Source organism: Gastrolobium bilobum, unplaced genomic scaffold, assembly GCF_033153095.1.
Source record: "Gastrolobium bilobum isolate Gb01-03AN ecotype WA unplaced genomic scaffold, APGP_CSIRO_Gbil_v1 utg4612, whole genome shotgun sequence".
In the NCBI taxonomy this organism is placed as follows: Eukaryota; Viridiplantae; Streptophyta; class Magnoliopsida; order Fabales; family Fabaceae; genus Gastrolobium; species Gastrolobium bilobum.
In genome coordinates, this window is record NW_026896581.1 from 198,629 (window position 1) to 224,104 (window position 25,476).

Consider the following 25,476-nt stretch of genomic DNA (forward strand, 5'->3'; position numbering starts at 1 on the left):
ATAAACACCTTCACTCTTGTAGGACTCGGTCCACGTAACTTTTTCCACCAAGAGGTATAAGAATTGAACCAAATGTAATTGTTGTACCGCAACACACACACAGACATGAAGTGAATTGCTATGCTGATAAATAAGGGAGTTTCAACACAATTTGAATGCTCGAAACACGCCACATTCTTGATTAAATTTCTAGCACAAACTCAGGAGTTTGAAGGTTTTGAATCAATTCAGTAAAGTCATGTTCTAAATAGAGTGCATTTCATATACTTGTTTTGTTCTTAAGTATCAGTATCGAAATGAAAGCGTTTGTTTTATATTTTGGTACTTCAGGGAGCATGCAATTAGTTCCTAGGAGAAGTGACAAGGATAGGAGTTGGCGTAGGAGACCCCAAGCAGTTCTGAGTTAGGACACAATGCTAGCCTGAAGGCTATAGGATCAAAGCTTTATGTTGTTAACAATGTAATACACTAAATCAAGTGATATAGATTCAGTGCTCAACAATTAAAACAGTACACAGTACATCATTAACTTCTCAGCACGAACTCGTTCAAACTTCAAACCATTAAGGAATAGGCACTTAGTAATTATAGGATTTGAAATGATAAAGAAAGAAACCTAGTCCATGACCTATTTGCCAACAACAGAATCGCTTTCAACATATACATTCCAATCTACGGAAATGGTCACAATCTCACTGAATATACCTTCTACTTTGTATTGTCTTTGTCTTGTTGCATATATTTAACCACATGTCAGGCAACATGTCCATATACCTTAAAGTGCCACATCAAAATTATGGTTGATATTTTAAATGTCCACAACCACCAGTCATTCATATTTCCTTCTCGACCATTTTAATTTCTAATTAGAATCAAGGTAATCTAAAGAGCGAACCACAAGTAACAAGCACAAGGCTGACATCAAATACTTTAGTAATAGAATTAACTACATACAAGTAGAAAGGGCGTAACTATGTTAATCCCCATGAAATTCTTCTTTTTCTTTTTTTATTTTGAATTCTTAACAAACAAGAATGAGAAAATTTAGAGAGAGCAACATTGCTTTCTGAAGATTCAACTAAAGTCTCAAGCTACCCTTTTACAATGAATTCAGCGGCGAAGATATCTGTGATGTACTTCTCAGGAAAGTTGTACCTCTGAAGCCAGCCAGATATTAGTTACGATTCTAGTAGAAGAGATGTTACCAAAAAAGTTATCTTCGTAGTTGCCTCTGCAAAAGCAAATATCAGTTGCATGAAAACCCTTTCCTTGGAAAAAAGAGAATACATACGACAGACCAAAACATTTCTTTTCTATAATAAATTAGTTACATTGAATTTTTATTAATGATATAAAAAATGAATAGCGCAGTAAAAGGGTATATATAGCTTTGCAGAAATTGTCATGTCATCATCACAAGCGAAAACAAAATAATGTAATACCAATAAATAAATAAATGCATAGAAAACATATATTTTTTAGTCAGAAAACATTTCTAGGTGTATATCAAACATACTCTTGGGGCATTGTTGACAACTTGTGGCCGTCTGTCAGAAACTCTCTCTGGGTCTGGTATCAACTCTGGACTATCAAGCTTATAAAATGCCTGTAAAGCTCTTCCAATAAATGGGCGAACAATATTCACTTCCATTGCAGATAAATTTTTGATCTGCAATATACCAGGAATTATGGTGTGCATTGTTAGCAGAGAAATAAATAAACATGTAATGAGACCACTGGTTCAGGTTCTCCATTACGCTTTTCTCTCCCTCCCATACCAAAACCTCTAAAACTGCAAAAAATGCTTAACAAAGCTGAATGCATCCAATTCTCAATGCAATAATTAAAAATCAAGTGTGAGAAAACCAACATACTAATCTCTCTCCATTCTCTATTTTAAGCTTAAATTTTATGATTGTGGAGATGATTATAAGCCTCTCTTAAGTAGAATGCAGTATTTGACATCAATTATATCACAAAGTTGCCTTCTATAATAATCATTCCCCATTAAACCCCGACTACCAAAGTTAGGAGTGAGAGCATCCTTGTACACAACTTTATCCTTACATTTTTGCAAAGAGGCTATTTCCCAAATTCGAACCTATGACCTTTCGATCACAAAGGAGCAGCTTTAACAAAGTTGCCTGCTATGATGGAAAAAATTGACTTGTTTGGTGGCTTGCATTGAGTTTACAAATGTCCTAATATGGAAGAGACATGTAGCATAAAACAAAATTAAGATTCAAAATCTAAAATCCATCCTGGATGCAGAAGATTTGATTCTTGTGCTCTGCTAATAACAAAATTGTTTTGTTCACATCTTTCTTAATCTTCCAGTTTTTGTTTTCTCAAATTTAGTAAACAACTCCAGTAACAGGAGGATAAATGAGAGATGAGAGGAAATAATCATGTAAGTTGTTGGTCAGTTACCGTCAGACAGAATTGCTATATACCTACCTTCCAATATGGACAAAAATCAAGTTTAACTTGACATGTGTTTTGTAAAAGAATTTAAAATGATCTTTTGGGATTAAAAAATTCTAAATGCTATCAGTAAACAGGAAAGCATCACTGCAGTAACTGAAACCGTAATGGTACACTAATAAGGTTCTGTCAGGAGATAAAAAATAAATCAATAAAAAATATATATATACTTTATAATCAGAGCTGCATTCCACACTTGTACAAATAAATACCCCCAAAAAATTTGAGAATTTACCTTAACAGCAATTGTACGACCATTAAATGCCTCCAAGTCAGTCTCAACTTTATGAAACCGTACATTTCTGATGTCCTCAATCAGAGACCTCACCTGTACAGAATATATAAGTCAAAGCATCAGAAGAAAAGCCTGGTGCATATTTCTAGAATGTGAAACTTCTTTAAACTCACCATGTATACATCAGGAATGTTGTCACGTGCACTAAAAATCAAAATAATATGAGTTAATATAACAAAACAGCAGTATCTAATAGAATAAGTTGTCTCTAGACTTACTGATCAAAAAGAAGTCTTGAGATTTCTACATAATGAAAGGGCAATTCCCCCGACATCTCTTGAGAGTCTCGCTCTGCCTCCAGAACTTTAGTCAACTTCTCTAGTCACAAACAAAGGTGTTGGAGTAATATTTAGTGCCTGTTTGGGAAGTCTTATTTTTAGCTTTTCTCCTCTTTATAAGCAGAAGCTTAGCCAAACATGTTTTCACAAAAACTTTTTTTATAAAAAGAGCTGTTTGTTACAATGAATAAAAAGTGCAAAAGCTAAAAGCTCCCAAAGGAGCTTTTTCTAAGATATATAATGGCTTTTTAAAGTTTTCATATTTATTTTTCAGTTTTATCCTTATTCTAAATTTGTATTTACCAGTATTACTCTTTACACTAATAATTCATCCTAATAACAAATTATTTCATCTTCCCTCCTTCAAAACCCTCACACCAGACTTTAAATGATCACATAACAACTTTTAGCTTTATTTTTTGAGCTCTCCTTTTTTTCTTAACTTAAGCTTAAAAATAGCTTTTAGCTTAAAACAAAGAGGTGGCAAACAGACTCTTAGTCATTATTTCTTGTTACTTTTACCCTAAAATAAAACCATAATCGCAAAAAAATTTAAACTAGCAATAGATCAAAACCAAAGCAACTGGAAACTTTTTAAAGAAAAAGTGATTCACATCATAAACCACATCATAAGCAATAACAAGCAATATTAAAACAAATAATTGACTACCTAAACCCCAAAATAGCATTTAATAAAGCTAGCAATTGTCGGGCACTGAGAAAATAGAAACATTATAACATGAAGTTTTTGAAACAAAAATTAAATTGTAAACGCATTCTTCAAATATCCTTCCCCTTTCTCCTTTTGTCTCATGATAATTGAGTTGACCACCTCTAATGCAAGGGTTTGTCCGCAACCAAAACATTGCCATTATCAGATTGGGGTGAAAAATAAGAAAGAAAGGAAGCTCACCAACAGACATCCATTCGGGAGGGCAAATGGAGCACTTGCCTCTCTTCTTGAGAGCAATAGCCAGCCACAGCGGTACTTGAGTAACAATCTGTGGCGTAAATGGGCCAAAATCTCCCTGCCATTGTTATTAAAGAGAAAGGTAATATATATGTATCTGAAAAAGAACTAGTGATGAAGTGTTTGAGTTATTGCTTACACAGATGAGATTGAGAGGACCCATTTTGAGATTGGGTACGATTTCCACGGTTTCGTCCTCAGCAATGAACTCAAGCTGATAGACAAGCAAAACCATAATAATAATATATTAATAATTTTTAAACAATGACAACTACGAAGAGTAGAGAAAAGTAGGATATGGCAATAGCATACCTCCTCCGCTGAAAACAGTGAGAGCTCAGGGTCAGATTGCCCAGCCATATCTTCTCTTTCAACTCTGAACCCAAAACCAAATGGATCAGATCTACAATTTTACTTGTACAGAGATGAAAACCTGGCAAATAAAAGAGATAAATTCAAAATGTGATATTATGAAGTTCAATCATCTAATATCAAGTAGAATCCAAGTTCTATATTTCAATATCAAGTTCAATAATGAAGAAACAAACACACAAAAACAAAACAAAGTTACAAAGTGCAACTTCAAAGTTCAACCTCAAAGGAGTTAAATCCTTAACTTTCTTAATCAACATCTCCAACTCAAATGAAATAACCAAGTCTATATGGAAGAAAAATAATTAACAAAATCATAATTCAAATAACAGAAAACAGCCCAATGAACAAATGCAACTAACTGCAAATTAAACAAGTTCAGCAGTATATTATTATCTACGGTAAAATTGTGTAAAACAAAATAAACAAACAAAATCCACCATTAACAACAGCTGTAAACAGTACAGAGCGAGGGAGAAGATGGACCAGAACTAAGAAGCACAGGTTGAAGAACACAAAATCAACATCCTTAACAAAGACACACAAAGCAAACTGCAGGTAGTTTTCCAACCCCAAGTATATAAGGGCAGCCTGCGGGTTTGAGATTTTTGTTTGTATTGGAGTATACAACTACATGTTACAACTATGTATTGCGTATTTCCAACACCTGTCCATTGTGTATCTGTGCTGAGTCAGCACTGTATCTGAATCTGTTAAACTGTTGTAAACTGTTATAACAGTTGTCAGTTAGCTACATAACTGTTGGAGACAGTTATACCTATATAAAAGGATGAACTCATATGTACACACAAGACAGAATCATTCATTCTATTCCGAACCACTAAAGAGACCTCTCTTTCTCCTTTCTCTCTCTCTCTCCCTCCCTCCATCCTCTTATATTTTCTCTTTGTTTCTCTCATTTTCATGGTACCAGAGCATTTTCTAAATGCTAGATATGAACGGTGTGTTAATATATAAATTACAGTGTGAAACGTAAAACATAATAAATATTTGTTATATTATTTGGTAACAATTTAGGAGAAATTTTGCAGATTTTGTTTGATACCTAAAGCATTTTCATCTCAATTTACTCAAGCCACTAAAAAATTAATTTGAAATCTTAAATCCTGAATGTATTTCTCCATGGCTATAATTCTTGTCCAAAGAGGGATGTAGCAGGAAGGGAAGCATAATGAAAGCTCTCAGCAAATAGAATCAAAGCTCTCGCTTCACATTCGCTTTCAAATCTTGATACCCAAAGAAAGCAGTGGTGGGATATAATATAACTAGAAAAAAAAACAGGATAAAAGAGAAAATTCATCATGTTATGGAGTATATTGTAATACAAGTAGGGAAAACGGGTGGTGGAAAGAAAAAAAATCAAGACTTGGCTTTATTGTAATACACTACATTGGCCTACCAATTTAGTAATTCAAAGAATCCAAATTATGCCTAAATTTCAAAAATAGAGGAATAGATAAGCACATTTCTATTTAGCTAACGAGTGAGGGTCGAGTAATAAAATCACCTAATAACCTAAGATCACTCGTACATAGTAAATAAAGACATTGAATCAAAACCTATCAAAACCTGGATGCAGGAACGAACAAGTAGAGACTGAATCATACAACAAGCAGAAAGCGTCAAATGGTTGAAGTACCCAAAGTTTGGTTAACTATTAGCGACCAATTTCAGATTTATAAAAAAAATAAAAAAAAATGCATTTTATCAGAAGTAGAAAAAGGAAGAAAACACAGGCGAAAGGAACCCTACCTCAGATTTTCCCTTGCGCACGCGAAAGATGGAGGCACCACTCTTGAATAGAGAGAGAGAGAGAGAGAGAGAGAGAGAGAGAGAGGGTGGACTGTGCAGCTTCAGTCTCAAGGAGTGCAGGCACTTACTAACGAGCAGGCGTACAATAAGCCTCTCTACAAATTTGGCAAGAAAAGTAAACAAAAAATAAATAATCTATTTTAGAGTAAATACCCCTTTCGTTCGTGACAATTTGTACGAGATACATTTTAGTCCCGAACAATAAAAAAAAGTTCATTTTAGTCTCTAATATTTGAAAAAAAGGGCCGCGTTTGTCCTTCCGTTAATTGGCATCTGACTGCCCAACTAACAGAGCACATGTGGACCGTTATTTTGCTGAGTCACCGTTAAGTATGCTAACGTAGAAGTAATATGACGTCGTTTTATGTCTTTTTGGAGTTTTTGACAGCTGACCTTAGGATTGAAGGCCCTATTTGGTCCCTGACAAATTTATCGAGGGCTTATTTAGTCCTTAACATTAAAAAAATAGACATGAACATAAAAGTTGCAAGGCATATTGCAGCAAAGTAAAACATCTGAGCGGGATAGATAAATTTATACTCATTTTGGAGTAGTTAAGTAACTTAAAGCACCTAAAAATATTTAATTTCCCTTATTATCTGCTCTCTTCCCTTCGGACAATCTTCTTCAAGCAAAGGAGTGCTCTTCTTCTTCCCTTCTCATTTGGCTTCATCAAACCTTTGGCTTCATCCACAAATCTTCACTTTTTTATACACTTGTTCATCCTCCCAACTAATGGTATTGTATTTGAAAGAGAGAAACCAAATTGTGAGAAACCATTTTCGGACCTAAGCTTGGGAAGGGAGTATTTTTTGTGATTAGAGGCTTGGATTGTCTTCTACTTGGTTGATTGAAGCTCCCTAGGTAATAACTCAACTTCCCTCTTGTGTTTTTGGAAAATATGCATGAGATTAGGGTTTAAAGATTGGGATTTTGAATAACATGAGTTAGGATATGTACCCCCGTGGTTAAGAATAGCATGAAATATGTACAAATGTCAATTTGGAGATGCCATGGACTTGTATAAGGGTTTGGTACCCCATTATGCAGTAAAATAGAGTATTTTTAGCTTATGCTCAGAAAGGACTCGAATACTTTCATTAAGTATTCGAATACTTTTTGCGAGGAAAAACATGGTTCGGGAAAATGACCATATCTTAGGCTACAGAGCTCCAAATTGAGCGCAGTATAGACCTATGTGAAGCTAACACATAGAGATATCACCCTATAAAATTTAAGAGTCAATAGACAAGTGTACTAATCGTAGATTAAGTTTAAAGACACTACCTAGTTTCTGAAAATCTAGTTTGCAGCAGTCGAATTGCGAAAGATATAACCTGAGTTATACAACTCCAATTGAGACATACAATATGTCGTTGGAAAGCTTGAGAAGCCTAGTTTGACATAGTTAAAGCTTGTAATTAATGGTAAGGAAATACAATACCAGTTTTAAAAATGGTGAGAGAAGTTTAGTGCCAAGCTTGACAATAAAGTCTATTTTTTTGGATTGTTCTTCAGTGAAAGGACTCATGGACCCTATTGTGCTAGTATAAGATGTTCTATATTATCATAGGTTAATTAGTGATAATGATATTGCAAGTAATATACACTCATAATGAGTATGAATAATAAGTAGTGATAATGATACTTGTAATTACTAGTTTTATAATTATGGTATGATTTGTGTTATTAATCATACTTACACCTTGTGATAGGTGATACTAGTGTGGACCCTCTGGTTGTGACCCTTGGATACAAGGAGTACACTGAAGGACATTGCTTTGACAGGTAAGCTTTTGGTCCTTGGGGTTAATTCCCCATTTGTTCCACCAGACTCCGAGGGAGGAAGGTTTTTTGATATGGTATGTTGAAAATGATTTGTTATATGTTGCATGTATATGTATGTATGTTTGTGTTCTACATAAGACAGTGTTTCCGTGTGTGAGGCATAAGATGGTGTTTCCTTATGCATAATATAAGATGGTGTTTCCTCATACGGTATGTTGCAAGACGGTGTTTCCTTGCGTAATGCATACTTGTTATATTCTCTGGCCAGTAGGATTCACATTTGCACACATGCATTGATATACATATTCTGATGAATACATGATTTTTATACTGTAGTTACACCCGAAGTGAACTTAGGGGTGGAGGAGCCCTCCAAGGACCCCTAGTTTACTGAGATGGTTGATCTCACCCTGTTTGGGGGCTTACATTTCAGGTACAGAGATCGATGGTGCTGAGGCATCGCATGGCAGGAGGCCAGGACAGTGAAGTAACATGAGATTATAGACTTTATTTTGATATTTACATGGCATGATTCATGAGTTTTATTATCATTTGAGATGTATATATCATGTTATTCTTTTGGAGAGCATTGAGGGTTTTTATGCCTATGTTGCATAAAACTTGTATATTATGTTTAGAGAAGCATCTGTAGATTTATACAAGATATGAATTGTATTTGCATGCCTAAGAGATATGCTAATTGTATGGAGTATATACTTGAGCCTTGAATTGGCAAGGATTGTTTAATAAGTCATTGGCACAAAGACTTAGATATAAAATCCATGGATGGATTCTAGATTGAAGAAATGAGATATACTGTCTATCAGATGATGTTGGGACGGTGGGAATTATCCCTAGATGTTCGAATTATAGACGGAATGCTGTAAGATTTATTTTTAAAAGGATGAGAGATGCAAGAGGGTATTAAGTAGTTTCAATTAAACAAGAAATAATTAGCTAATTGCAATATATAAGTGAGAAAAAGTTTATTCATGTTTTTATGTTAAGACTAATAGTGAATTATAAAGCAAGCTTCCACGTTTAACTAATTAAATATGTTGCGCTTAATACCATTTTGATGTTAACAAACCGATTCTATAATGGGGAGTTACATTTTAAAGGATATTCTTACAACCTATTTTTGTTTATAATCTCTTACAATTATATCTTAAAACGAAAATCAATGGTTATTATAAGAGATATAAACAAAAAAATATTCTTTCTCGTGTATATATATATATATATATGGGAAATATTAGTCTCCTTTTACATGTTCTCTCACTTCGATTTCCGCACTTCACTTTTTTTTCTTTTTCTTTTTTCTTGTAATGGTGGGATTCACCTAGTTTCTCTCTACAATATAAGATACCTATCTTATGTAAAAGGAGATTAATAAAACCCTATATATATATATAAGGACGTTTAATTACATTGCTAAAAATCAAAAATATTGACAATTTAATTATGTTGCTAGAAATAAAAAAATAATCAACGAAATCATCATATTAATTTTTTATTATAAAATTAAATTTAAGTAACTAGAAAATTTATACATACACGTACGCGCAGACACATATATGTACAATTAGGAAAATAATTTGACTATAATAAATAGTTAATAAAAATTTCAAAGCGAGAGTAATCATTCCATAAAAAAAACAATTCATCTTATTTGCTAGATAAGAGGTATGAAACATGAATGATAAATGCGCAGTTTGCATATACTGAGCTATATAATCGATCTTGTTAGTAATAGGTAAGAATTGATAACTATGAAAATTTTACCCACATGACCTTTGCTGAACGAAATAGGTAGAATTGTCTACTCGAATTTTGAATGGTAACATCAACATCTTACTAAGACTGATCTTTACATTCTAACTAATAAAGCTAAAAATCATTCACCCATGAGTGAATTTACATTCATATTATTCTAATATGCTTGACTTCAATAACAGCAAAGCTGAATTCTGCTGAATCTTTAATATCTCGTTACAATGCAGCAAGCTGCTTTTCATATTCTTAATCACGGCAGCTGCTACCTAAAAGGTGTCTCCACATAAGGGATCAATCATCAGTACCAAAGTAGCGATCACCAAACTCGCCCAATCCCGGGATAACACGAAACTCTTCATTTAAGGCAACATCAATCTCAGATGTGACAATTTTCAATGATGGAAACCTTTTACATACACAATGGATTCCCTCGGGAGCCTGAATTCAAATAGATCCACAAGATCCGTGAGTGTAAACAGTCTGAAATAATAATCAGATAACTATGATTTTATCTGCAAAGAAGGCATCAAAATTAACTCACGGAAATGAGATTCAGGAATATAATGTGGGATTCTGGAACTCCTTTCTGAATGAGTAATTCAATTGCCTGGTTGGCAGAGTTACCTACAATGGAAGTTATTTACGTTAAATTTTTATTATCAGCAGCGAAAACACAAAATGGATAAAGTAACCATTAGATGAGAAGGATTCTAACAAATCAACAGTAGACTACTAGGTTAGTTTGCCATCTCAAAATAATAATTAAAATACAACTTAGCGGGTCACTATTATCAGCTTTTACAGGTTCCATATGTGGTATCTAGCTAACACAATTGCATCTATGTTATCTCAAATTCAATTGTATTTATATCATCCTCTCTCACATCCCCGATTCCCCAGAAAATAGTATTCCACATTCACAAAAATAATTCCATAAAATATCAAACCAGTAACATAATTAACATGCTACCCTATAGTAGCAAATCATTTTGAGTGAATTTGATGCACCTAAGATTGACTTAGAAATATTCATACGTGTGTGCGTGCATGCATCATTTTGGGCTTTTTAGGCTTATTCTATAATTTAGGGAATTTTAGTCATTAACCATTATTTTATATTTCCGTTATTTCTTTGATTCTCTTTTGATTATGCATTATCTCTTTTGATTGCGCATTATTTCTTTTGATTTTGTTTAATTTTATTTTCATTTTATTTTATTTTGTCTATTTAAGGCTTGGAGAACCCTATTATTAATTGGTTGTTTTTTGGTTAAATAAAATTCAGAAAAGAGAAATAATTTTTCTCACAATCCTTGTGTTGATTCTTTCTTTTGTTTAGTCAATGAAATTGTTGCTTTAGCCCAGATTAGTATTCTTTCTGCATATTATTAGCACGTTTTTTTTCCAATGAATTTAAAGAATGCAAATAAAAGCATGAGCAGTTGCTGCCTTGCTGGCATAATGGATTTCAGGAATAAAGCCTATTGAAATAGGACACAGTAAGGTAGATAAAGTGGAACAATAAGAGTAGTGGGAGAACATTTAAAATCTCACCTGTAGCAAGGACAGGGTCAAGAAGCAAGACATGCCTTTCTGAAATATCCTTGGGAAGCTTCTCATAAATAAGCTGCTCAGAGAAGCAAAGAGTTTACCATTAAACACTAACAACATCCGTAGAGAACATATCAATGAGGGCTGTTCTAAGTCAACTTCATGGTTCCATTATTTACCTGTTTTCCATTGTCTCCATCCCGATGAATAAGAATTTTTCCAATTTTAATGCCTTTACAACATGCACGAAGTGCATTTTCCATGCTCTCACCACTATAATGCAAAAACAATAAAAAAATATTCAGCCCCCAAGAAACAGCCTAGATAGTGTGCAAAGCGAATAACTCCAGTTTTAGCATCAGGACTCAATGTTTACTGGATAGTAAACACACCCACTGTGAGAATCTGAGATCACTAATCTAATCAAAGGGAACTGGTGCTATTACTTCCATTATTGAATTTCTAGTCGCACCCTATCTTTTAGACTGGACCTACTAAAATTAATACCTGGTTCAAAGCTCACCTTCGAACAATTGAAACACCACACAATTTCTTGCAGAAATCAACACCAGTATACAAAGATCCTGTAATATAAACGTCATTTCAGTTAATTAAGCCTCCATTTGTGTACTACTGTTGCTTCTTTACCAAACATGATGCAGTTCACAAAGCACAAATCTTGTTTCCCAAACAAGAGGTGTTATAATGAACACAGAACATAAAAACTGCCAGGACTGAGGACAGGGAAAGATGATTACCTGTCGGAGTAACCACTTGCATTTCAGTGAATGGCAGATGACCTAGACCATGCTCGACAACCTAATAACCAAGATTAGTAAAAGCCAGTTATGTTATGTCTAATGTACCAAGTACTAAAATGTCATGAAGTAAAGAAGTTCAGCAAGCTATAAAGCATACAGTACCAGGCGTATAAGTCGATCTGAATAAAATACAAAATCATGCTTTGATATGTCTCGGTCACGAATCAATGTATGCATGCCCCTTATCTGGAACATATAAGCATAACCAATAAAGGACCAAGTATAGATGGAACAGTTCATTATATCAGCTTGAAGACTGTGAACAGAAAAGAGAGCTGCAAGAATTACCATGCACAAACAACTTATGTTCCTTTCTTTCTAGAAGGAATATTCCTCTGTACTATAGCTATGCATTTGTATCATTTTTATTTATTTTTTTGGTAAATACATTTGTATCATTTAATTACTGTATATAATGACAAGTTGTGGCCTTGAAATTGAAACATGATTATTCTCAATTTCTAGTTCCTTCACCACCTTGATTATCCGTCCAAATTAAATATAAAAACATCAACCAATCTCCATGTCTTATAAAAAATATAACTTCTTTCGGGGTCATAATAGATTAAGTACTTTTGTTACATTGAAATAATCCAAGAAAACAATCCATCAGAGATATGGTAATGTTTCAGCATTATTTAACACGTGCTTCCTATGTAAGTATGTATGACTCACAAAAAGGTAAAACTTAAGGACAATCGTTCTTTTCAATTCCAAGAAAAAAATAAAAAATCGTAACAAAAAGGGTCTATAAAATGCTTCATAAAGTAAGGTACCCCTCTCTGTTTGGCTGGGTAGCAAGGATGTACCAAAGGATCTTCCACAGATTTTAAATTATTAAAACTGGAGAATAAAAAAATATAAAACAACTGACAAACTGTGTTCATAGATACCTGGAACGTTGATTGAATAACATACACATTTGGATATATTTTGCATAGATCATGTTGACCAAGCTTTGTGCGGATATGTTGCACAATCAAATCAATGGCAACATGATTATCACCTCCACGAGGAATGATCACATCAGCATACTTCTTTGATGGCAGAACAAAATCATCAAAGGCAGGCTTAACAAACTTTGCATACTGCAAAACCAACATTACAAGCAGGTAGGAACAAATATGCAATGTGATAGATCACATCTCATGAGGACTATAAAATTCTCTCTCTATTCACATATCATACTTCCTCACAAAAATAAATTCATATGAAAAAGTTATCATTATCAGCCTAACTGCTGTAAAGCCATGGTTACCAATTAAATAGTTGGACTTACCTGTTCAAGAACAGAGTTTATATCTCTGCCCCTTTCCACTGTGTCACGTCTAATTCTCCGAGCAAGCCTCACATCAGCATCTGTACGCAAATCAATAAGCAAAGATAAAGCTCGACAGAGAGCAGAGTGGGGTGAGAGCTTCTATTACTATATAAAATAAATAATAGCAGTCTTTTTCTTAGTTATCTTCAATTAAAGGCCAGCAGCTAATCTAAGAATTTACCACAAGATGACAGGAATGAAAAGGCAATAAACATAGGGAACATATGGAGAAATAGGTTTATTAAACCCTTATTTTATGTGACTGAACTTATACCAGATATGTTGCAGTTCACAAAGCATAATTATTTATGAGCCTGGGAGTATAGATCTAAACAATATATCAATGAGAAGTTTATTTATTAGGAAATTTAAACCAATATACGTTCAAAAGTGCATCTTGCCATTAACAAAAATAATACGATGCATTTTACTCTATTATTCCTAAAGATTTTCAAGGAAACTGTCTACATAAGCCATTCAAGCATCGAAAAAACATCATGCTTTGCCGTAGTAGTAAAACTATAAAAGTGAGTATCAACAATGATTTTTTTTTTTTTTTAAACTAAAAGTAGTCTTAAGCATCCTATGGCTCAAGCATGGATTCAGTCCTACAGTAAATATATTGTGTATAAGTTATTTCTAGGAGTTTATTTTTTTCATATTCTTCACAAATGATTCATGTATATTTTCATGTATTTTATTTTACCAAGCACCTAGAGAAATGCAACATAAAACATGACAATGGGAGAAATAAAGAGATACAGAAAACGGTTCCAAAGAATTAGTAATTATAGCACCGTATTGTATTTATAAACAATTCAAAAACTCACAAGACACACCATTGGGGAGGAGGGGGGGGGGGGGGGTGAACATACAAATGTGTCAAACCTGTGTCAACAAAGATCTTCATGTTCATCAGATCACGGACATCTTGATCATGGAATACAAGAATTCCCTCCAATATAATGACATCAGAGGCATTGACCTGAGGAGAAAGTACAGGTGTCAATTACTATTCAGCAAAGGACCAGAAAAACAGTCAAATAGAAAAAAGAAAAAAGTAAATGGCAAAGTAACCACCTGATACATTTCAATGCTCATAAAATATGACAGAGATTTCATCAGGTGCAACATGTAATACTTACATTGTGTGTGATTTGTAGAACTAATTAAGTTCTGTCTGCTGATATGCATGTGATAAGTTATTCAAACTAGGAAACAGCTATTCAGATGTTTTTGAATTGACTATCAGCCTTTTCAAAGTGGAGAAGGCTTTTTGGTGTGCATGTTGGAGCATGGGTTTGTCCACTGTTAAGAACTACTTAATTTTCAAAGGTTTTGGAAAGCACAAGAGCAGAAAACTTCTCTATGTATGGCATTCTTATGGCCTCTCATTGCTGTTCAACAAAAGGTTTTGAAAGAAAGTCTCGTTGACAATATGCGGAGGGATTAGAGATGTAATGCCTGAAATTTTTGCTTATTTTATTTTTACATATACATATATATATGATTGGTTGTATAATTCTGAGTGTGGGTGTCTAATAACTAAGTGGGTAATTAAATTTTCCTAAGTAACAAAATTTCAGCTCTCCAAAATAACCTCACTCTCTTCCCTTATCACACCTTGTGTGCAAAGGGTAAATTGGTCTTTTCCCCTCACCCCACTAGTCTAATCATCCCATACTTTCCTCCTACTCTCCCCTACAGCCATCCCCCTTTATCCATCAAAACATCTCATCCACCATTCCCTCTTCTATCCACAAACACTCCCCCATCTAACCTCTTTTTACTTTCAAGAATTTCCTACGGATATCACTCTCACCTTCTCAAGAAACTTCATGCAATCATCTAAGAAAAGCCAAGCCATCCAAATCTTACTCACACCCAAACACTTTTATCATCACACTCCATTCATCCCTTCCTTATTTTCATTCAGCCAAGACCTCCTAAAACCCTTGGCAGAATCCAACTCTCTTTCTGAAATCAATGCATTCACTCTAGGAGGCTACCCGTTGAGGAAACATAGAGGAAAACTAAAAACCCACATCACTTTTCTCAAGGGACAAAAGGTAAACACAACCAGAGTTAAAAAACAAAAGTTAGGAGCTGAGCTGGTTTTGTAAAAAAATAGGGGCTGAGTATAAGAGGAATCAAGACAAGCCTGAAAAGAGGAATAATCTTCAAACTAGGGTAAGTCCAGGAACAATCTCCCATCTTCCATGAAATTCGAAATAATTGTTGAGAATGTAGTGTGTGTTGTTCCTGACTTGCTTGTATATGGTGATGAAATGCTGTTTGGGATTTTAAATTTTGGTTCTATGAAACTCTACTCTGATCAGTCACACTCTTGCATGTGAAAAAGTATAGAACTAAAAATCAAAATATAATTAACCTACTTTTGTATGCTTATAGAAATTTTCTACAGTCTCTTTGATCATATTTCAACCTGCCAGTACGTGTGTGTGTGAAGCAATTATTTGAGTTGTATGACAATAGACAAATAACTTCTATGAAAAATGATTGTTGTCTCTTTTAAGAGCTGCTCATATAGCATTATCCTCCTTTGTATCCCTTCATTCCATGTAATGGAATTTCTTCTTTTATCAAGAAATCATATGCTTTTACTGAATTAGTAGATCTTGGATAAGAAAATCTTAATGTATCCACAGATGACTTAAAATAACTTAAGGGCATAGTGATCCTAACTGGCGCTCTCATTGATATGCTTAAGTTTGCAACAGAAGAAGGACTAGTGACATCCTTAAATTAAGACCTCTTGCTAACCCAATCCACCAACTTCAACTACCTACATGCTATACATTAAGAGATATAATATAAAACTATTCATTTATCTTAGGCCAACAGTTCATGAATGTTTTTATAATATATATGTAAGGTTATGGGTTCGAATATGGGAAACAACCTCTTTCCAAATATGCAAAGGTAAGACTGCCTATAAGGATTGTCCTCATCTCTATCTTTACTAGTCGGGGTTCAACATGGAGAGTTATATATATATATGTGTGTGTGTGTGTGTGTAACCATGCGATACCATACCCCGGAAGATGCATTGAAATTGTACCTGTCTAAAACTATCGGAAGACCGTTGGTGTTTCTTAAAGTCATAAATGGGGACTTGCACACACTGGCCACTGATGAGCTTCCTCATGCACTCTAACATCTGTTCAGTGTCAAAAGCATCTGCAAGGAACGACAATTTAAACGAACCCACCCACTCACTCACTCACTCACTCACTCACTCAGTACGACAACAACAAAATTTAAACGGCAATTACCAGGGTGATCGAAATTGTACTCGTGCACGCGTTCCATTTCTTCCGGTCTCAAACCACGATAAAACGAATCCTACACGGATACCAAAAAAAAAAAAAATGAAACATAAAAAAAGAATAAGAGGGGAGAGAACTAATTAATTACCTGATTGACGAGGACGACGCGGTGATCGTGAAGCTGCTGAATGATCATGTCGCACACGGTGGTCTTCCCTGAGGCAGTACCACCAGAAACTCCTGAACCACCACACATTCAATTCACGCAAACAAACAAACAAACAAAACAAAACAAATAAAAGTGCCAAAAAAAAGAAAGAAAAAGAAAAAAAAAGACCTATGACGAAGGGTTGATTGGGAAGGGAATCGGTGGTTAGGGATGAATCAGGAGCGGGAGATGAGGTTGACGATGTTGGTTTACGGCCGTCCAGTCGCAGACCCGAGAAGTGGGGCCCAGACGCTGCCTCCATCACGTAGTCAATCGACGTCGTTTCCTCCGGCATCGCCTCTCTCTCTCTCTCTCTGTCTCTCTCTCTATGGAATGCTATACCCTTTCTTTTAACGAGGAATGATTGTGGTGGTGCTGCCTCTGCTTTGAGTTTAACTACCAGAGAGAGGACGATGATGTATGATGGTTCAGTGAGGCGTGGAATATGCGTTCTATTATGCCTATCAGTATCAATAATAGATTTCAAATTTTTGGATTTACACGTAGATTGAGAATTAATGGAGAAGACGATCAAAATTCCAATTTTTTTTAAAATATCATATTTAATATCAATAAAAATAATCTAATTATTAACTTTTTAATCAAGTTATTATTATTATTATTAAGAGAGGTATTAGATTGAGATTTCAAAATATTTTAATGGATTATTTTTGGACAAAAAAATTCATTGATATTAAATTATGATTTTAAAGGATTGAAAATAGTCACGTGATATTCGATAGGATTTTAAAAGATTATTTTAGAGTCCGTCCAAATCCGTTGGTATTCAATCAGAATTCTAAATAAAGGACAAAATAATCCTGTGGTATTCAAAAAATCTGACGATTTTAATGGATTTTCTATTGGTGTGGATTTCGTGAGACATTTTAGTGAAAAATATAAATAGGATGCCTCTCTCACAATCTCACCCTAACCCGTAAGATTTCTTGAGATTTCTCTACAGTGTCTTATTCTTCATTTGGCGGGTTGAGACGCTCGAAATCGGGTTTCGCCATAGAAACTTCGACAAAGCTTAAAAATAGCATATTTTTTAACGTCACGAGCTTGACATGGAAGTTTTATGCTTACGGTGGCTGGTAGCTTGAGCTCAATGATGACACCATCGTTTTGCTCAAAAAGTGTGACCTGCCATAGTGGTACTCGTATGCATGTGGATGAGAAGGAGTGACCTCAGGAACTCTAAACTTAGCCTTCACATGCTTTCTCTTTCTCTTGGGCTTTTCCATCTTCACTTTCGGCTTGCATTTCTTATCTGACTGATAGGTTTCCTTCTTGTCATCTCCCTCAACCTTCTTCTCACCAATAAAAGAAAATCTCCTCTGGTCGAGTTGTGTATGGTGGAACTTCTTTATCAAATACTTTTAGGATGGATTTCTCTCCTTCCATGGTTAAGATCAACTCACTCTTCGGTACATCAATCAGCACTCCTGAGGTTTCTAAGAAGGCCTCCCCCAAAGATAATAAGAACAATAACAACCTCCTCTATATCTAGGATTATAAAGTCCATTGGAATGATAAACTTATCCATCTTGAAGTATATCCTTTATAACTCCATAAGTTTGCTTGGTGGAGCGGTCAGCTAGTTGTAAGATCATCGTGGTTGGTTTTACTTTTGTGATTCCCAACTTCTTCATCATAGATAATGGCATGACATTGATACTGGCACCGAGATCACATAAGATTCTATCCACTGTCACCGAGCCAATTGTGCAAGGAATGCTAAAACTTCCTGGATCCTTTAACTTCAGAGGCAACTTCTTCTACATGATTGCATTACATTCCTTTGTCAAGATGGTGGGTCCCTTCGCTGTGAGCTTTTGCTTCTTGGATAAGATCTCTTTCAGGAACTTAGCATAAGAAGACATTTGCTCCAAAGCCTCCGCAAATGGAATATTGATCTGCAGCTTCTTGAACATATGCAGGAACTTATAACTGGTGCTTTTGAGCTTGTTGCTTGAATCTCTGAGGATAAGGAGCTTTAGCATAAGGAAAAGTCTCGATTGGCTTCTTTTGCTCATTAGAATTTTTCTTCACATTCTTCCTTTAGGTGTCAACCTTTTCATTCAGCTCTCCACCAATAATTATGACACCCTTATCCATTGTGTCTTCTGCCTTCTCATTCTCAGCATTACTTTCATTTCCCTATGCAGCCATTATCTTCTCCACAGGCTGAATTACTATCCCACTCCTTATAGTGATGGCATTGCAATGCTCCCTTGGATTGACAACTGGGTCACTAGGAAATGTTCCTGGAGCCCTCTCAGCTATTTACCTGGAAATTTGTCCAATTCGAGTCTCTAAATTCTTGATGGAAGCTTCTTGATTTATGAGGGATGATCTAGTCTCTTGCATAAAACCTGCAGTTGATAAAGTCAACTTCTCAAGAGCTCTCTCCAAATCAAAAGGAGGATTAGGCTGCACTGGCTAAAATTTCAGATTTGCTGGCTGTGATGCAGCCTTGTAGGAGAATGTTGGGTGATTCCTCTAGCCAGAATTATAGGTTTACTGTACAGATTATTCTCCTCCTCCGATTATTACCCAAATAGTTCACTTGAGTTGGGTCTATTGCAGTTGTTGCATCATATCTATCATTGATATGAGCTCTACCACATGTATCATAGACCATTAGAAACTAAGCATTAATGGCTGAGAACTGAGATTGAGTAAGCAACTTTGTAAGTGTCTCCAGCTACTGACCCATCTTCTCCTGCTTAGCTAACATTGCATCATACCCTTCTAATTGCATAATTCCTCTCTTGGGTTGTATAGGAGCTACTTCATTATCCTCAGATGACATTTCTCAAATAGCTTCAAAGCTCTAGTTGGTGTAATCTCTCCCATGCTTCTACCAGTTGCAACATTAAGTAGTGCTCTATATGTTGATGTGATTCCCCTATAGAAGATACACACTTTCTCATAAATTAAGAGCACATATTGTGGACATCTTCTCATCAGCTCCTTGAATCTTCCTCAAGCAATGCATAAAGACTCCCCTCCAATTGTTTGAAATTATCAATCTGATCTTTCAGGTCAGATAATCTGGAAAGTGGGAAGAACTTCTTCTAAAACTTGACAATCGGATCATCCCAAGAAGTGATGTTGCCAGCAGGTTACAGATCTAGCTAACTCCTTGCTCTTCCTTTCAAAGAGAATGGAAACAGCGTCAGACGGGTTGCCTTAGCAGTTACTCCATTAATCTTCATCAAATCCCACATCTGTAGGAAGGTAGTGATGTGCTGATTTAGATCCTCTAAAGGACTCTCCTAAAACTGGTTCTTCTGAATCACGTTCAGGAAAGATGCCTTGATCTCAAAATTATTCGCCTGAATGGTTGGCCTCATTATGCTTGCCACTGAATGAGAATATTCAGATTTAAATATCGATCCATAAGCTCTTCAAGAGGTGGTGGTGGATTTACAGCCACAGTTTCCTCATCTAAAGGCTCAGAAGTAGATGTTTTTTGCTCTCTTCTTGCATGAGCACACTTCCTATTTGTCCTCTGAAGCCTCCTTAACTCTAATTTATATTGCAAAGAGCTGGCGTCAACAGTACCTCGCAGTTGCATAAACCAAAGAAATAAGAAAAATTGAGAATAAGAGAATAATTAAAAAGAAAAAGAAAAAGATTTAATCTATGATGTTATAGATATTATTAATGTTGATAGCGCTCAATCCCAAGCAACGACGCCAAAAACTTGTTGCAATCACGCAAGTATATTAGTCATACAAGTAATAAAGTGATAAATAAGATATTATTCCCACAAGGATTTATCTATCAAGCATTATTTTCACTACTATACCAAAGTTGGATCAACTGAAATAATAATTGTGAATGTGATTAAAATATAAAAACACAAGTTATAACTACCAAATAATTATCAAAGACAAGAACCAAGAACTCAGAATAAAATTTAGAATAAAAAGTAATAATGCAAAAGTGTAGCTAGGGTTTCAACTTCCCCAACTTTTTCCTAATCTATCTACCATTTCCCTCAACCAATATTCAAACTCACGTTATTGAACAATTCATCATATATTAATTAAAATTCAATCCCTTGGTATTTCAATTCTTTAACCTATTAAGAATCCTAATCCCTTAGAGATTTCGCTTAGGAAAGCATTAAGAACGATGAACAAACATCATCATAGACTCTATTCGTCTATCACTAGATCAAACAAAGCCTAGAAATTATTTAGATCAGAATTTCACACCAACATCCCTATTGTCATGCAAAACTAAAGTATTCTTCTATGACTAATCAATTCACAAAAGAACTAAGAAGGAAATGCAGAATAATTGTACAACATGAAAGTTTAAATATTAAATTGAAAGGAAAAGAGTAAATATGATTAAGAATTCATTGATTCCATCTAACCCTAACTTCAAGAAAACCTAGCCTGACATAGTCGGGAAAACTAAGATAATAGATAAGATAAAACTAGTAAAATCCATGAAAAGGGTTAATGATCTATCTCCACGGTGAAGCTTTGACCCGATCTTTAACTCCTCGGTCCAAGAACAAAGCTCTTCTCCTTCTCTGGTCGCAACCGTCATGAACTACCTTGCCCTCTTTTTGTTCTTTCTTTTAATAAAAGTTCATAGGCTTTTTACGAGTTTGCTCGCTGAAGCGAGCAACTCAGCGAGAAAAATATTAAAAATATGTGCTTCTGGTGTCCCGCTCGCTCAGTTGCTCCTTAGGGTGAGCAACTCAACGAGGAAATATGAGCCAATTGCCTTCCTCTGGATTTTGCTCGATAAGTTACTCGCTTTATCGAGCTGCTGAACGAAAATACATCCTCTGGCTTTGCTCGCTGGACTTTATCACTGAAGCAAGCAAGCCAACGAGTATAACTTGTCTTGAATTTTGTCTTCTTCCGGTTCCATTGATCAGTCCTCACTTCATCATAGCAGTTTTAACCTGAAACCGATATATTATTTAGTTAATATCTTACCAAGCATGGAAACTCTAAAAATCTTTTGCATATAATAATATTTACCATGTCTTTGACCGTATTCAACAATATTTAACATATTTTTGGCCTTAAAGACGTGACATATTTGACACTTAACAACATCAAGATACATAGAGACTAGGGGTGTTAACGGGCGGAGCTTTGGTCTTAAAAGGCTAAGCCTATGTTTAAATGTGTTAGCCTGACTTAGCCTGTTACCTGTTATGAATATCATTATCGGCATGTGGTCTGGCTTGTTTACAAAAAATAAAAACTTGGTTTAGCCTATTAAAAAAAATATGAAAACAAAAATTTATCCAAACAGAATATACGATCAACAACACTAATAATTCCACAAAGATTCATAAATTCAATGTATATCCAAAGAGCATAATATAAAACAAAATCATTCAAAAAGTCTGTTTAACCAATAAAATGGGGTGAAATGGGTTGAGGAGAGAGATGGCTATTATGAGCAGTATAAAAAATATAAAAAAAAAATTAGTATACTAGGCCATCCTGAGAGGCTCTAAGGTCAGACTTTTGAATTAGAGTCTGAGGCCTTTTTATTAAACGAGCTTTTATACAAGTCCAAGCCTAGCTACAACAATCAATTTTAGACGTGTAAGTCCAGGCCGTCACGAGCCGGGCCAAAGGCCCCTATTTCGTTTAACGCCCCTAATAGAGACAAAATAAGAGGTGTTCTTGGTTTGTCTCAATATACCTATATCAACAAAATTTTAGAAATATTTAGGATGAGTGATTTTTCACCAAATTTAGCTCCCATTATGAAGGGTGACAGGTTTAATTTAAGCCAGTGCCCAAAAATGGTCTTGAGAGTGAACAAATGAAGAACATTCCTTATGCTTCAACTATTAGAAGCTATATGTATGCTCAGGTATACACAAGACCTAACATTGCTTTTGCGGTTGGAGTGTTAGGGAGATATCAAAGTATACTAAGAACTACATGTTTATGTATAGACTGACTGACAACTTGGAAGTGATTACTAACTCAAATTCATACTACATTGGCTACATTGATTCTAGAAAATTGACTTTAGGATATATTTTTCTGCTACCCAATAGAGTTGTGTCTAGGAGAATTGTCAAGCAGACCTTGACTGCTACTTCCACTATGGAGGATGAATTCGTTTCTTTTTTTAAGGTTACCTCACATGGTGTATGGATGAGAGATTTCATTTATGTGCTTAGAATTATGGATTCTATTTCTAGGCCATTAAAGATATATTGTGATAATTCAACAACTGTTTTTATGGCTAATAATAACAAAATTGGTAGTCAAAACAAACATATCGACATTAAATATCTAGTCATAATAAGAGAATGTGTTAAAGATAAAACAATAGTTATTGTGCACATTAGCACCAAATTAATGATTGTTGATCCTTTAACTAAAGATATGCCACCATTTAAATTTAGGGATCATGTAGAAAGGATGGGACTTGGTTCCTTTATGTAATTTTCATTGTAAGAATGATATTATTTTAATGAAACTCTATTTGTGATTTTTTCCAGTTATTTATTCTGAGAAACATCAATAAAGTTTGGACCTAAAATAAATATTGGGTTTATTCATTAAGTCATATGGGCTTGAGAAATATAATGCAGTGTAGTATATGAAAGATAATACTCGCACATATTATAGGACTTATCGCCATGATCCATGTATTTTGTTTCTCACTATAGTATATGATAGGATATGTGGACCAAGTGGGAGAATGTTAGTGTGCCTTTATTCTCGGTAACAAATTGAGGAATAAGTCAAAAATGTGGTCCACTGATTTTCAGCAATAGTACCCATCCACTTCCACACTTTTTTAGCAACATTCATTCACAATGGCCAAAAAATCCCAACAACCCATATTTTGTGCACATCATTGTTAATTGACACCTTGGTGGTAAGAGTCTATTTATGGTATAGCTTTAGACTTTGGGGTCCCTGAACTAACCTTTGGATTGTTGTTATACATCATCTGTGCCTAAGAGCTAGAGTTTAGAAGACTCACAAAGACTCACCAAACTACTTCAACCTATTTTTGGAGCAACCAAAGAAAGCGATGAACGGAGGTATTTATAACTTATTTGTTTCACATTCGATCTAATTGCTTCTGTTATATATGAACATGATTAGATCATCAGGCTATGTTAGATTTGCACGTGTGTTTTAAGCAACATATTTCTTCTATATAATATAATTGTTTTTCTACAGAGTCTAGCAGAAAGGAACTAGCTACACTGAAAAAGAAAATTGCTGGGAGTGAATAGAACTAACTGTACTAGCAGCTAGCAAATAGGGGTGTGCAAAAAAACTGGTTCACTTGTCCTGCCCTTGATCTGACCTTGACCTGACCCATAAATACCTATTTTTTTTGAACTGGGTTTAAATACTGACCCACTTTATGTGGGTCAGTTTTAGACCTGACTTGTTTTAATAATGACCCATTGACCCATACCCATCATGTGAAAAAAAAAATAACAATTACATTAAAAGAAAAGTTTTAACGTAAAACAATTACGTCAAAAATTTGTACGCAAAATATTTCCATAAAAAATTTTCAAAAACATTTTGACGAAAAATATTTTCATAAAAATTTGTGACTAAAAATATTTATGTAAAAAAATTTGACGGAAAAATTTTTTTGTCAAATTTTTTTACGGAATCTAAATTTCGTCAAAATATTTCACAAAAAAACATATTCATCAAAATTTTCGACGAAACACATTTCCATCGAAATTTTTTGACGGAAAAAATTTCATCAAAACACTTTACAGAATTCAAATTTAGGCGAAAGTTTTCGACGTAAACATTTTCGTTAAACTTTTTGACAAAAAAAAAATTCGTCAAATTTTTAGCGAAACACATTTCCATCAAAATTTTCGACTAAATATTTTCGTCAAGTTTTTTGATAAAAAACATTTCCATCAAAATTTTCAACAGAACACATTTTTGTCAAAAATTTTCATAAAAATATTTGACAAAAAATATTTCGATAAGAAATTTTGACCAAAAAAATATACTGTCAATTCTTTAGGGAATCTAAATTTCGTCGAAAGTTTCGAATGAAACATTTCTCTCAAAACGATTTCCGTCGAAATTTTGAACGAAAAACATTCCGTCAAAATTTTTGACGGAGTTCTTTTTTCGTTTAAAATATTTGATGGAGGAAATCATTTTCGTCAAAACTTTTGACGGAAACTAAATTTCGATAGAAAAAAATTTTTTGTGAAAATTTTCATTAGAGAAAAAATTTCGTCGCTTTTCGACAAAAAATATTTCGACGAAAAAATAATTTTGTGACGAAATTTTCTTCGTTTGCAACGTAAAAATTTCGACGAAATTTTATGACGAAACCAAGTCAAAAACGGGTCAGGTCAGATTTGATCCACTTCAGAAACCAAGTTAGAAGAACTTCAGAAACCAAGTCAGGTCAGATTTGACCCAGTTCTGAACTAGTTCAAAAAAATCCAAACTAAGTCAGACCTAACTTGGATC

At 34.6% G+C, this 25,476-nt stretch overlaps 2 protein-coding genes across 5 annotated transcripts; both read right to left on the reverse strand.

Annotated features, from left to right (window-relative positions):
- Positions 1 to 921: 921 nt before the first annotated feature.
- LOC133300721 (DNA replication complex GINS protein PSF2) lies at positions 922 to 6,308 on the reverse strand. Of its 2 annotated transcripts, none has more exons than XM_061500300.1 (9): positions 6,173 to 6,308; positions 4,340 to 4,460; positions 4,167 to 4,241; positions 3,971 to 4,085; positions 2,998 to 3,097; positions 2,893 to 2,923; positions 2,720 to 2,812; positions 1,517 to 1,669; positions 922 to 1,231 (listed from the first exon to the last, which is right to left on the reverse strand). In XM_061500300.1, exons 2-9 carry the CDS (start codon positions 4,385 to 4,387, stop codon positions 1,214 to 1,216), a joined length of 633 nt encoding a protein of 210 aa, XP_061356284.1. In that variant the 5' UTR covers positions 4,388 to 4,460; positions 6,173 to 6,308; the 3' UTR covers positions 922 to 1,213. The 2 variants fall into 2 exon arrangements, with proteins under 2 accessions (XP_061356284.1, XP_061356285.1); XM_061500301.1 differs by having other exon boundaries at positions 4,340 to 4,403; positions 6,173 to 6,299.
- A 3,426-nt stretch (positions 6,309 to 9,734) lies between these two features.
- LOC133300718 (uridine/cytidine kinase UKL1, chloroplastic) lies at positions 9,735 to 17,427 on the reverse strand. 3 transcript variants are annotated; one of them, XM_061500297.1, is made up of 16 exons: positions 17,117 to 17,427; positions 16,928 to 17,019; positions 16,786 to 16,855; positions 16,594 to 16,690; positions 15,443 to 15,458; positions 15,095 to 15,097; positions 14,378 to 14,474; positions 13,448 to 13,527; positions 13,062 to 13,256; positions 12,271 to 12,354; positions 12,106 to 12,166; positions 11,871 to 11,931; positions 11,527 to 11,620; positions 11,351 to 11,423; positions 10,338 to 10,420; positions 9,736 to 10,234 (listed from the first exon to the last, which is right to left on the reverse strand). In XM_061500297.1, the coding sequence occupies exons 1-16, from the start codon at positions 17,280 to 17,282 to the stop codon at positions 10,088 to 10,090; spliced, it is 1,419 nt and encodes a 472-aa protein (XP_061356281.1). In that variant the 5' UTR covers positions 17,283 to 17,427; the 3' UTR covers positions 9,736 to 10,087. The 3 variants fall into 3 exon arrangements, with proteins under 3 accessions (XP_061356280.1, XP_061356281.1, XP_061356279.1); XM_061500296.1 differs by lacking the exons at positions 15,095 to 15,097; positions 15,443 to 15,458 and having other exon boundaries at positions 9,735 to 10,234; positions 11,351 to 11,408; positions 16,572 to 16,690; XM_061500295.1 differs by lacking the exons at positions 15,095 to 15,097; positions 15,443 to 15,458 and having other exon boundaries at positions 9,738 to 10,234; positions 16,572 to 16,690.
- Between the last annotated feature and the right edge of the window lie 8,049 nt (positions 17,428 to 25,476).

Bases quoted from the DNA above. Each gene is read 5' to 3' on its own strand.
- LOC133300721 (XM_061500300.1), bottom strand. From the start codon at position 4,387: ATGGCTGGGCAATCTGACCCTGAGCTCTCACTGTTTTCAGCGGAGGAG. The intron at 4,242-4,339 runs GTATGCTATTGC...CTTGTCTATCAG, and splicing joins CACTGTTTTCAGCGGAGGAG to CTTGAGTTCATTGCTGAGGA. The intron at 2,813-2,892 runs GTGAGTTTAAAG...TATTCTGTACAG, and splicing joins ACATTCCTGATGTATACATG to GTGAGGTCTCTGATTGAGGA.
- LOC133300718 (XM_061500295.1), bottom strand. From the start codon at position 17,282: ATGCCGGAGGAAACGACGTCGATTGACTACGTGATGGAGGCAGCGTCT. The intron at 14,475-16,571 runs GTACAATTTCAA...CTTTCTCCTCAG, and splicing joins CTTCCGATAGTTTTAGACAG to GTCAATGCCTCTGATGTCAT. The intron at 13,257-13,447 runs GTAAGTCCAACT...TTGGTTTTGCAG, and splicing joins TAAACTCTGTTCTTGAACAG to TATGCAAAGTTTGTTAAGCC.